The following is a 13,462-nucleotide window of genomic DNA, read 5'->3' as shown; positions in this document are numbered from 1 at the left end:
AAATTGTTAATCAAGTCAATATCTATCTGCCCTGAATTTTTCAGATGAATTGGACAACTGGTTGTTGGGTTGCTGCCCTCCAATTGGAAATTTTTAAAGGAATTTTGCCGTTTTTGGTTATCTTGAATACTATTATAGATAGCGAGAAACTGTAAACAGCAATAATGTTCAGCAAAGTAAGATCTACAAATAAGTCAACATGACCTAAATGGTCAATTGACCGCTCTTAAGGAGTTATTGCCCTTTATAGTCAATTTTTAACAATTTTCATTAATTTGGTAAATTTATGTAAATTTTTACCAAATATAGTTCTCTGTTACTAACGGGCAAAGTTCATTATAGATATAATTGTAAGAAGCAAAATCGTTCAGTAAAGTAGGAACTTCAAACACATCACCATCACCAAAATACAATTTTGTCATGAATCCATCTGTGTCCTTTGTTTAATATGCACATAGACCAAGGTGAGCGACACAGGCTCTTTAGAGCCTCTAGTTATTGTTATTATTATATTAAACAGTTGTATTTTTCTATGGCTTATTCATGCTGTTTCATTCTGATAGTATGTTTTAAGGAGAATTTAAACAGGCAAATTTCTATTATGAGCTTTAACGATAACCCACATTATGCATAACATTAGTCTTATTCAGAATGTTTATACAATACATGTAATTACTTTTATAATTTTTTTTCAGGAATTTCATTTGATTTCTGGAAACCAGCACCTTGTACTCTGTTTTCAGGAGGATTGAATCATACTAACGGTATAATTATATGAAACATTTTTGATTCTGATTTAAATATTTAGTGAATGAAAATATTTTGCTTAATATTATCAAACAGTTAGCAACATCAAAGAATACCCCATAAAATCTGATACTGAACAGGAAGAGAAAAAGATATAATTTTTTACTAAAAATAAATTAATTATATTTCTAGAAATAAAATTGTAAGGAATTTTAAATATTATGAATACTTGCTGTAGATTTTAAGTCAAAAGATGGCATGCATATAAATTAACTACATAAGAAACCCAAAAATTCAATTTGTCAATTGGCTAATTAGGGATCCGCCTTTAGGCGGGTCGCCCTATAGTGATCAGTCTGTCTGTCCGTCCGTCCGTAACACTTAAACTTTTGTGTCCGCTCCATATCTAGAGAACCATTATGATTTCATACTTATACTTTACATGTTTATTAACCACCACCAGAGGGCGTGTCATGATGTATGTACAACTTCCTAGGTCAAAGGTCAAGGTAAAAAAACTGGTTTCAGTTGACAACCCTGTGTCCTGTGGTGAAGATCGTGTCCGCTCTATATATGTAATAACTTCAAATAATGCTTCATATCAGATTATCCATACAACTTATTTACCCCACATTATTGACAGCGGGGCCCACAGAGATGGCTCCCATCTCAATGGTATCTAGTTATATCATAATCTTCAATCTGTTTGATTGTTAATTTGCTTTCTGTTTTTAATATGCATAAAATATTTGCAAATGAATTTTACCCAAACAATTATCAATCAATTTGTTTCTTAAATGATATCTTAATAGTGTAACCTGAGAGCATGAATTTCATTACAAAATTGCTTGTCTCCACCAAGTCCTGTGGTGAAGATCGTGTCCGCTCTATATATGATATTTTCATCTTTTTTTATATTTATATTTTAACCTGGCTAGGTAATTCTTCTAACCGTGGGTTATTATTGTTGGGCGCCAATGTAATCGGAGAGCATGAATTTCATTACAAAATTGCTTGTCTCCACCAGGACTCAAACCCGCGACCTCTGTGTTACAAGGCAGCGCGCTAACCGACTGGGCTAAAGAAGAACATCCTGAGCTCAACCGCTTACAGCTGACTAAGTATCTACTAAGTTTTTCTAAGGGAAGCAATCCCGTCACACTTCCCCCACTTCAAGAGTCATTATACTCTATAATGATGATATTTTCATCTTTTTTATATTTATATTTTAACCTGGCTAGGTAATTCTTCTAACCGTGGGTTATTATTGTTGGGCGCCAATGTAACCTGAGAGAGCACGAATTTCATTACAAAATTGCTTGTCTCCAACGGGACTCAAACCCGGGACCTCTGTGTTACAAGGCAGTGCGCTAACCGACTGAGCTAAAGAAGTACTTCCTTAGCTCAACCGCTTACGGCTGACTAAGTATCTACTAAGTTTTTCTAAGGGAAGCAATCCCGTCACAATAGTACAAAAACAATAATGTTATTATTATAACTTTTATAGGCTGTACTGGAGTAAACTTTACCGACTATGCTCAGACGAGATGTCAGATGGCTGCTGACTGTTTCAGTGTCAAATGTTGTTTAGATTTGGACTTCATGGCTGGTACACGTAACACGGAGCTGACATTTGCTTTGGATTCATGTGCTAAACAAATTGACTACACTCTAGAGAGACACACATGGACAAGGACTGGACTGACTTCAATTAATGGTATTACCTTTGTACTTTGACCACTTTGATATTATAAAGGGTTGAAAAGATAATGATTTATTATTTGTGTCATATATTTTAGAAAATCTGTCATTGGGGGATTTTTTTGTTGTTTAAAAAACATGGATGTATTGCTTTTCCTATTAATTCACCACATCTATTTAAAAAAAAACACAGTTTCAATGGCTAAAAAGTAAATGCAAAAATGTAAGAAAAAAAGAAAAAATTTAATGAATTAAACTATCAAAACCATGATGATAGTTTTAAACAGCTGTAAACAGGAATGTTTGTTTCAGGAACTATTGAAATGTTTATCATTTAAATTCAATTTTTACAGGAAACAATCTGGTTGAATCATTGAATAGCTCATTCAAGTTTAACTTTACCCTGGACACGACAACCTCAGCTTTAGCTTACAAGACTACCATAGGATTGACTGCATGCTACATTTCTCCTGGAACATGTGAAGATTATCAGTTACTGACAGCATCTGACCTGAAGAAAAAGACATGTCCTCCAGGACGTAAGAGGCGTAAACGTGCAACAACAACAGAGTAAGTGTTTTTATACTTTATTTCATATACCGATATGTTTTTGTAGGAATCACCCTGTACGTAAATACCAAAAAATAATCAAATTTACTGACTTTGCAAATTATATTGCCAGGGGGTAGCTCTTTGTCAGGTCAATCACAGTTCTAGTTATTATTTACTTTTTGTAATCAGATTTTTTTTTATGCCCCATTTATGGGCATTATGTTTTCTGATCTGTGCATCCGTCCTTAAGTTCGGTCGTCCATCCGTTCGTCCCTCTGTTCGTCCCTCGTTCGTCCCTCTGTTCGTCGGTCTGTCCCGTTTCAGGTTAAATTGTTGGTTAAAGTTTTTGGTCGAGGTAGTTTTTGATGAAGTTAAAGTCAGATCAACTTGAAACTTAGTAAACATGTTCCCTATCATATGATCTTTCTAATTTTAATGCCAAATTAGAGATTTTATCCCATTTTCACAGTCCACTGAACATAGAAAATGATAGTGCAGATGTGGCATCCATGTACTTGGGACACATTCTTGTTTTAGACTTATAATATACCTCATATGAATTTTTGATGAAATGTGTTTTTGTCATGTTTTGTGGATAGAACAATAGTATCATACATTGAAATTTGAATTTATAAATTGTTTGAATGAAGGAATAAAGTATTGAATAACTTATTATCATGTAATTTTGCATAAGACTAATAAAAGCTCTAATATATGGTTTCTGATAATTACATGTTTATGATGCTGCTTTGTTGACTTTGTATGTATATTAAAGAAATTTATCCTGTTGAACTTACTTTGAATAAAGCTAATACTAACAATGACCACTGCCCTTTCCTTGATCTTGATATCTATATCACTAACGGAAAGCTGAATACTAAAATTTATGATAAAAGAGATGATTTTTCATTTCCTATCGTTAATTATCCATTTTTAGATGGTGAAGTTCCCTTGTCACCATCTTACGGTGTTTATATATCTCAACTTGTACGATTCGCTCGTGTATGTAACAATATTTTAGATTTTAATGAGAGAAATTAATGTATTACTGAAAAATTATTACACCAGGGTTTTTCAATATTACAAACTAGTCAAAACATTTACTAAATTTTATCATCGGTATAAGGACATCATTCGTAAATATAGCTCAACATGCAGACTTCTAATACGTTCAGGTATTTCACATTCAATTTTTTATGGAGCACAAAGGTGTCAGTATTCACCTCAGAAACTAACAAAACCTTTGAATAGACTTATTAAGAAGGGATATAGTTACGATACTGTTGTCAGGTCATTAAAGATTGCATATTTTGGCGTTAATATTGATTCACTTATAGGGTCTTTGCATCGGAACTAAACCCATTTATTCAAAAACCAGTTGTTGGCATGACACGGATTATGTTCTTCTCATATATGTTATGATGGTATGATACTAAACCCCTAACGGGAAGGATTGTGCCTGATGTTTTTATGATGAAATCACAATCTTTCAGTCAGTTTAATTGAAGTCTGGAGCTGGCATGTCAGTTAACTGCTAGTAGTTTGTTGTTATTTATGTATTATTGTCATTTTGTTCATTTTCTTTGGTTACATCTTCTGACATCAGACTCGGACTTCTCTTGAACTGAATTTTAATGTGCGTATTGTTATGCGTTTACTTTTCTACATTGGCTAGAGGTATAGGGGGAGGGTTGAGATCTCACAAACATGTTTAACCCCGCCGCATTTTTGCGCCTGTCCCAAGTCAGGAGCCTCTGGCCTTTGTTAGTCTTGTATTATTTTTATTTTAGTTTCTTATGTACAATTTGGAAATTAGTATGGCGTTCATTGAACTAGAACTGAACTAGTATATATTTGTTTAGGGGCCAGCTGAAGGACGCCTCCAGGTGCAGGAATTTCTCGCTACATTGAAGACCTGTTGGTGAACTTCTGCTGATGTTTTTTTCTATGGTCGGATTGTTGTCTCTTTGACACATTCCCCATTTCCATTCTCAATTTTATTTCTTAGGGTTGATGTGACCGACATGAAAACAGGCCTACAAATATTGACAGATAGAAATGCCACTGAAGAAGAAAAGAACATTTATATTGCTGCCTGTATTGAGTACAGTGTAAGTATGATTTAAAAGTCTCGTCATTCATCCAGTTTATCCTTTTTCAGAGTATTCATATTAGATTTAATGTGATTTTTTCTTCTCTGAATATGCATGAAATATTTGCAACTGAACATCAAGCCTCCGGTTTTCCACTGTCTTTTCAACTGTGGACAGGTGCCTTTAATATTGCATTAGTATATAGTGAAGCAATACTACAAGGAAATCTCCACTCTTACATTAGGTGAAAATGTCATTATAAGATCTAGAGCAAAGATATCTTTTTAAAGGAGATTTATTGAAGAGGGACAAAAGATACCAGATGTAGATTCAAACTCATAGATAAAAAATAAACTGACAACGCAATGGCTAAAAAAGAAATAGACAAACAGACAAATAAAAGAACACAATACACAACATAGAAAACTAAAGACTAAGCAACACGAGTGTGAGTGGAGAAGTATTCTCTACAGTACAGGGAGGTAGTTACCTTTATTTTGATTTGAGTAGCTTTGGATGAGGAGAGATGGAGGGAGTAGTTTATAAAAAGGTTTATTAAAAGGAGTTGGATTCTTGTATCAATAAACTTTCAAAAAGAATCTCCCAATTTGATATTTATATTTAACTGTGTTACCATATAGAAATATACTGGAAGGAAAAGATATTGATAAAAATAAAATAAAAAAAGAAACCAAAGTTATGTCTAGTTTTGTACTTAAAAGATGTCTATGCTTTTTTCACTCTGCAGTATACATTTGAATTTTTTATAGATTACACTCAACTGTGACCAAGCTGAGCGAAAGGCAGTGCGACGTAATCAGTCAAACAAACTTTATTAGATCAACTCGCTAAGGAACAATCGTTGTCGTTGGTCAATTCAAACCTTTGACCTCACATAAACTTTCAATTCTTGCTGCCAAAGCACACCTGCGAAATTAGAACATGCGTACTTTTAAACGATCATAAGATGAATCGACTGATCACGTACAGAATTGTGTACCTGATTTTTTCATGGCAATGCTAGCTTATATAAAGTACCATCAGATGTATAATTTATTGATACTATAATTTTGTTTATTTCTTTGATGTTATTTTAGAAAAATAGTAAGGATTATTCCATAACTTATGTCGGTGATGGTGATGAAAAATCTGGTGGAAAGTCTGCTCTGAAAGCTCTTGGTAGTGGAAATCCTACAACTGTTGGTGTGAGTGGAGAAGTATTCAGTGGAACCTTTACAGTACAGGGAGGTAAATATTAAAGCTCTCGGTAGTGGAAATCCTACAACTGTTGGTGTAAGTGGAGAAACATTCAGTAGAACCTTTACAGTACAGGGAGGTAAATATTAAAGCTCTCGGTAGTGGAAATCCTACAACTGTTGGTGTGAGTGGAGAAGTATTCAGTTGAACCTTTACAGTACAGGGAGGTAAATATTAAAGCTCTTGGTAGTGGAAATCCTACAACTGTTGGTGTGAGTGGAGAAACATTCAGTTGACCTTTACAGTACAGGGAGGTAAATATTAAAGCTCTCTGTAGTGGAAATCCTACAACTGTTGGTGTGAGTGGAGAAGTATTCAGTGGAACTTTTAAAGTACCGGGAGGTAAATATTAAAGCTCTCGGTAGTGGAAATCCTACAACTGTTGGTGTGAGTGAAGAAGTATTCAGTGGAACCTTTACAGTACAGGGAGGTAAATATTAAAGCTCTCGGTAGTGGAAATCCTACAACTGTTGGTGTGAGTGGAGAAACATTCAGTTGACCTTTACAGTACAGGGAGGTAAATATTAAAGCTCTTGGTAGTGGAAATCCTACAACTGTTGGTGTGAGTGGAGAAACATTCAGTTGACCTTTACAGTACAGGGAGGTAAATATTAAAGCTCTTGGTAGTGGAAATCCTACAACTGTTGGTGTGAGTGGAGAAGTATTCAGTGGAACCATTACAGTACAGGGAGGTAAATATTAAAGCTCTTGGTAGTGGAAATCCTACAACTGTTGGTGTGAGTGAAGAAGTATTCAGTGGAACCTTTACAGTACAGGGAGGTAAATATTAAAGCTCTCGGTAGTGGAAATCCTACAACTGTTGGTGTGAGTGGAGAAACATTCAGTTGACCTTTACAGTACAGGGAGGTAAATATTAAAGCTCTCAGTAGTGGAAATCCTACAATTGTTGGTGTGAGTGGAGAAGTATTCAGTGGAACCTTTACAGTACAGGGAGGTAAATATTAAAGCTCTTGGTAGTGGAAATCCTACAACTGTTGGTGTGAGTGGAGAAGTATTCAGTGGAACCTTTACAGTACAGGGAGGTAAATATTAAAGCTCTCAGTAGTGGAAATCCTACAACTGTTGGTGTGAGTGGAGAAGTATTCAGTGGAACCTTTACAGTACAGGGAGGTAAATATTAAAGCTCTCAGTAGTGGAAATCCTACAACTGTTAGTGTGAGTGGAGAAACATTCAGTGGTACCTTTACAGTTAGGAAGGTAAATATCTTTATTTTGATTTGAGTAGCTTGGATTGAGGGAAGATGGAGTTTATAAAAAGGGTTATTAATTTGCAAATATTTATGGTCCTATAGTTGAAAAAAGATTAGATACACAAAAATTAAAAAGCAACAAACCAATAATAAAATAAAGATATTAACTGACAAAGAGTTCCAATATTGCTGCTAAAGTTTTTGGTTCTATTCATGGACTCCTTACTTTCTCCACAATAAAAACTGGCTGCTATGGTATAGCCAAGAGTGCTGAAAGTGGTATTATGCACCAACAAACAAACTGAAATCCAACTATCATTGTCTAGTAGCTTCAATATCATTTTCCACAAACTTCCATTTAAAAATCTTTTTTTTCTACATAATCTGACATTTTGTAGGTGAAGAAATCTTTAATTCACTGGATGTTGCTGTTAGTGGTATAAAAGATGCCTATTCTATTGGTCAGGGATTGTCTGAGCTTGGAGCCAAACTTTTAGGAGAGAAGTTAGCTAATATGACAGTTGGTGACATAGAAACTTTAATGGACTTCAAGAATATTGATCCAATATTAGTGGCCCAGCTTATGAAAGATTTGAGAGACTTAGCAAAGGCATTGGTATGTTTGAGATAATTGATGTATAAAATAGTTGTGCTAGCTTGAGATAATTGATGTATAAAATAGTTGTGCTAGCTTGAGATAATTGATGTATAAAATAGTTGTGCTAGCTTGAGATAATTGATGTATAAAATAGTTGTGCTAGCTTGAGATAATTGATGTATAAAATAGTTGTGCTAGCTTGAGATAATTGATGTATAAAATAGTTGTGCTAGCTTGAGATAATTGATGTATAAAATAGTTGTGCTAGCTTGAGATAATTGATGTATAAAATAGTTGTGCTAGCTTGAGATAATTGATGTATAAAATAGTTGTGCTAGCTGTATTGACCCTGGCATAGATTTGAGGTTAATTGTTTCTAACTGGCCAGAGACTTGTAGAACTAGACCATGGCCAATACAGAAACTTGTGAAGATGATGATCATGCTGAAATTCTGAAGTTATTCTTATCCCAAGAGTTTAAACTATTTCAATATGATATTTAAGCCAGGTTAACAATCAAGAAAGCATTCTTACGCTGTGCCAATCTTAATCTTCTATTATTCATGTCACTCAAAATTGTTGGAATGTACAAATATCCTCTTATGGTTAAATACAGGGCTAACACCATTAATTTATACAAATCTTTCATCTGGTTTTGTTTAAAGTCTGCATACAAGTGAATAGAAAATTGGAAAATGTGTATCCCACAAATAATAATGGATTCACAGTACCTCTAGATATTTCAAAATAACTTAACAAGGAACTAATTCCGTTAGATTTTTTAACTGCAGTAAGATTTCATTTAATCTACTGATATAAGATGCATTATTGTTGTTTGCAGTTACCTGCAAATTTTTGTACAGAATGATAATTTTTTTCTTCTTTTTCTTCTTTTTATTTTGGAATGTTTTAAGTTTCATAAAAAAAAAATTGTAACAATCACAAACAAGATCTTTGGTATTCTTTTTTTTCTTTCAATTTTTCAATTTCAGTATTCTGAGTTTCTTTCCAAGCTACTGTCCAATGGAGACGAAGTGTTCAAATCTTTTGACTTCACACTAAAGGGAGACTTTAGTTTTCCTAAACAGGATGTAGACCTATTTAAATATAGTATTCACATGTTGGTTGGAGGACTTATACCAATGCAGTTTTGTAAGTTGTCACATGTTCATTTAGTAGAATGTTCAGTATATTAATCATAAGTAAATTAATTACTGTATTTGGTTGTGGATAATGCACTCTTATTTTAGCAAAGACATAAAATTGATAGAGGGAATGCATTCAAGACACAACAACAAAGATTTTTTATGCTTCAGAATAAGAGTGTTATTTCAATTATAAGAATAAATTTTGATATAAGTTTTTCTATTATTTCAGCATTTGGAGCTGGTGCATACTACGGAATGAAATTCGAGATTGGTGCCAAGGTGTTAGAAATGAAGGCTATATGTGGCGTAGAGCCTTATGGGGGTGTGACAGTCTATGGGGAACTTGGTATTGGTTTTGCATTGTATGGAAAACTTCGGTTAGAGGGAAGAATAATGGACCTGCGTTTCCCAACAACTGCTGAGATTTCATTCAATAAGTTTCCTCTAGATGTTGGGTAAGTGGCAGATTTCATTCAATATGTTTCCTCTAGATTTTGGGTAAGTGGAAGATTACATTCAACAAACACCATTATAGGGTAGATATAAGTTGAGGCAAAACTGTCAGAATAGCAACATCTACAAATTCTTTTTTTCATCATAATTATCAAACAATTCTTTAACGGAGGGATTGCACTTGGATAATGACTTTTGGTTAATTTTTATATTTTTAACTACCATATCAAAAATTATAAATGGTACAAACTGTAAACCGAAAAATGCTCAGTTGTACAAGATATACAGAAATATTACTTAATATGGTGTAGCATTCTCCTGTTTTCATTGCCTATTACCATCAGGTGTTTCAAAGGTTATTTTATGTATCCGAAGCCTTGTTTCTATTTTAAAGTATATTGACGCTATGTTTCTATTTATATGTATATTGACAGTCAATATTTGAATATCATGCCAAATTTAGATTTATGACGTCATGACATCACACTTAACAAAATGCAGACACTAAGAATACAAGAAAGCTATGAAGTTGTTCAAAGGATATTGATATTTTGGATAACATGTTAAAATTCTTACAAAATACAATTTAAAAATACATAGAAAGATCATTAAATGCTGTTTTCCTATATAGCTAATACATTATTTACATTCTTCGTCCTCGGTCAATATGATACATTTATTTCCCTTGCCTGAGGGAGATATGAAGATTTGTTCACCCAAGAATATTCATATTTCACGAGGGCTATGCAAATCTTCATATCTCCCAAGGCCAGGGGAAATGAATGTTTTATTCCACTGCCTAAGCTTTGTATACTATCTGAACTTCAAATATTAGTTTGCATACCAGCATTTTTCCCGATTTTTCAGCTTGTTTATATTACTAATCAAGACATACATATTGATAAGCAGCATGAATAAACATTAATTATTTGATTAGTCTTTTTGTTAACATCTGAAATAAATTTGAACATGATAATGATATTTGCTATTTAGAAAATAAGAAGTTCAAGACGTTATGTACATAAACCGTGGGAAACGTCGCAGAATTTAGTCCCCACATGTCAGAGGGGAATATGATACTCAGTGGTGAATATGAAGTTTTGTTCGACGTCACATGTGAACGTTTTAACCAATCAAATGTTGATGTCGCTATCAAAATCTAAAGGCAGTGGAATAAAATCTGAACAGGTCCTTATATAAATTATTGACCACAAGTATTTACTACAGAGAGAGACCCAACAATTTCTTTTAATATAAATCAGCAAATTTCTGGACAATAAATGTATAGATTTAGAAAAAGAAAAAAATGTTTTATAATAATGACTTTTAAATCTATTCTTTTAAAATTCTTTTTGTTTAAATTGACTTGTTGAATTTTAAACATGGCAAGCCTTTAAAACATGTGGGTTGTACATTGTAAGTTAACATCTTAATATGATCTGCTTCAAAATTTAATGATTTTTTTATAATTTTCTTTTACAGTCTGGTTATGTACTTAAAATTGACCCCAATAGAGCTAAACTTGTATGCCCTGGTGACCTTAGAGGTTGATATTGGTGTTGCTAAGTTTACGAAAACCTTGTTTAAAGCTACATTATGGTCATACAAGGCTCCAACAATCACAAAAAAACTGATAGACAACAGGAAAGATGAAGAAGACAAAACTCCTCCAGATATTTCACCATTTACTGACGGATCTGATACAAACAGAAAAAAAAGGGTAATAAATTCATTTGAATGATTACTTGCTGTCAGAAGTTCCTTAACTTGGTTGAATGTTCTGAATGTTGCAACTGATTATGTTGAAAGTTATTTAAAAAAATATTCATTGTACCCACCTTCCTGTCCAAAAGGTTGGGTATAAGAAAATATTTTCAAAACAAACACAGAGTCAAAACTTTTGTCTGTTTCTGAAAAAATCATTGTCAATGAGTACTCTCACATTACAGCATCTATTGACATATCATCACCAACATTTCATAGCATATTTTTTTTGTTAAAACATTTGTTGATTGATTACAAAGTATTCAGTGGTCTCTACAGGGCTGTTAAAATTTTGTTATTCAAATAACTTAAGAATTGAGATAATTGCCTTTTCGCATAACAATTGAATTTAGAATTGAAAACAGAATAGATTGTGGGATTAATGTATATGACAACCCTTCCCCCAAAAAATGTAATTTAAAAAAGATTTTTAAATGAGAAAATACACTGTTCAACATTTCAAACTTGACAAAAATATCTTCAATTAAATAAAACCTCCCACAACTCACTAGTAAGATTGTTTTTTTTAAATATTTAGGCCACACCAAGTTGTGAAGTAGAACAGATAGCAGGTAGAGACTATGTGGAGCCAATGTTTGAAATCGCTGTTCGTGCTGAGGACGACAGAAGTGACGTGGCTTACTTCCTTGATGTGGGAACAGTACCGGGAGGAAAAGATGTGAAGGACCAGCATACTCTTGGTGGACCAAAGACTTCAGTTGATGAGGCAAGTCTTTATAAAATGTTTGAATCTAGAATTGAGATGAGTTTTCATAATACAATTTATTATTACTTTTATCAAAACTATATGCCATAATAAAAACTTTTGTATTGCCTAGTCTTTGAGATGTTCATGCAAACATATATTTTTAGCTCACCTGGTCTGAAGGGCCAAGTGAGCTTTTCTCATCACTTTGCATCCATCGTCGTCCGTTGTCGTTAACTTTTACAAAAATCTTCTCCTCTGAAACGACTAGGCCAAATTAAACCATAATTGGCCACAATCATCATTTGGGTATCTAGTTTTAAAAAATGTGTCCTGTGACCCAGCCAACCAACCAAGATGGCCACCATGGCTAAAACTAGAACATAGGGGTAAAATGTAGATTTTGGCTTATACCTCTGAAATCAAAGCATTTAGAGCAAATCTGACATTGTGTAAAATTGTTGATCAGGTCAAGAAATTTTTAGATGAATCAGAGAACCCATTGTTGGGTTGCTGCCCCTAAATTGGTAATTTTAAGGAAATTTTGGCGTTTTTGGTTATTATCTTGAATATTATATTAAAGATAGAGAAAAACTGTAAATACGAATAATGTTCAGCAAAGTAAGATCTACAAATAAGTTGTATGACTAAAATGGTCAGTTGACCCCTTAAGGGAATTTTCAGGTGAAATCATCATCGTAGGTGATCTGAATTTCCATCTTGATGACGTTAGCGATTGCGGTGGGCGAAGGTTCACTGAGTCACTTAGCGATCGTGGACTAGTACAACAAGTTGATGGACCCACACATATCCCTGGACACACGCTCAATGTCATTATAAGTAGAGAAAACAGTTCAATCTTGTTGGGTGAACCGTCAATCGAAGACACGCAAATATACAACAATAAAAGCAATGCATCCTTAGATCATTTTGCTGTTCATAGCCGAATCAATCTTAGCAAACCAGCAAGACTGAAAAAATCATTGACGATCCGAAAGATAAACAATATCGACTTTGAAAGTTTTAAGGCCGACATTGACACGAATTGTTTCATTCACAACAATGATCCTGACATTGAGAATTTGGTTAAATCGCATAATTCCGATCTCAAGGCAGTTTTAGACAAACATGCACCGGTTCAAACAAAAATCATAACGATGCGACCGAACACGGAATGGTATGGCGACAATATCCGCAAAGCAAAGGTCGAGCATCGGAAAGCTGAGAAAACT

At 33.8% G+C, this 13,462-nt stretch overlaps 2 protein-coding genes across 2 annotated transcripts in view; both read left to right on the top strand.

Moving 5' to 3' along the window:
- Window positions 1–6,352, top strand: part of LOC134692338 (uncharacterized) — a 60,395-nt gene extending 54,043 nt beyond the window's left edge. Inside the window, exons 36-40 of the mRNA XM_063552793.1 lie at window positions 696–764; window positions 2,255–2,464; window positions 2,802–3,018; window positions 5,009–5,111; window positions 6,191–6,352. Of these exons, the coding sequence (XP_063408863.1) occupies window positions 696–764; window positions 2,255–2,464; window positions 2,802–3,018; window positions 5,009–5,111; window positions 6,191–6,352 (761 nt within the window). The remainder of the gene's footprint in view (window positions 1–695; window positions 765–2,254; window positions 2,465–2,801; window positions 3,019–5,008; window positions 5,112–6,190) is intronic.
- A 1,034-nt stretch (window positions 6,353–7,386) lies between these two features.
- The window catches only part of LOC134693720 (uncharacterized), a 121,394-nt gene continuing 115,318 nt past the window's right edge, over window positions 7,387–13,462 (top strand). Inside the window, exons 1-6 of the mRNA XM_063554620.1 lie at window positions 7,387–7,481; window positions 7,960–8,177; window positions 9,152–9,311; window positions 9,537–9,762; window positions 11,243–11,480; window positions 12,063–12,251. Coding sequence (XP_063410690.1) covers window positions 8,076–8,177; window positions 9,152–9,311; window positions 9,537–9,762; window positions 11,243–11,480; window positions 12,063–12,251 — 915 coding nt within the window. The 5' untranslated portion in view covers window positions 7,387–7,481; window positions 7,960–8,075. The remainder of the gene's footprint in view (window positions 7,482–7,959; window positions 8,178–9,151; window positions 9,312–9,536; window positions 9,763–11,242; window positions 11,481–12,062; window positions 12,252–13,462) is intronic.

Source organism: Mytilus trossulus, chromosome 12, assembly GCF_036588685.1.
Source record: "Mytilus trossulus isolate FHL-02 chromosome 12, PNRI_Mtr1.1.1.hap1, whole genome shotgun sequence".
Taxonomy (NCBI): domain Eukaryota; kingdom Metazoa; phylum Mollusca; class Bivalvia; order Mytilida; family Mytilidae; genus Mytilus; species Mytilus trossulus.
Note: the sequence above shows the minus strand (reverse complement) of the source record. Positions and strands in the feature narration are given on the sequence as shown.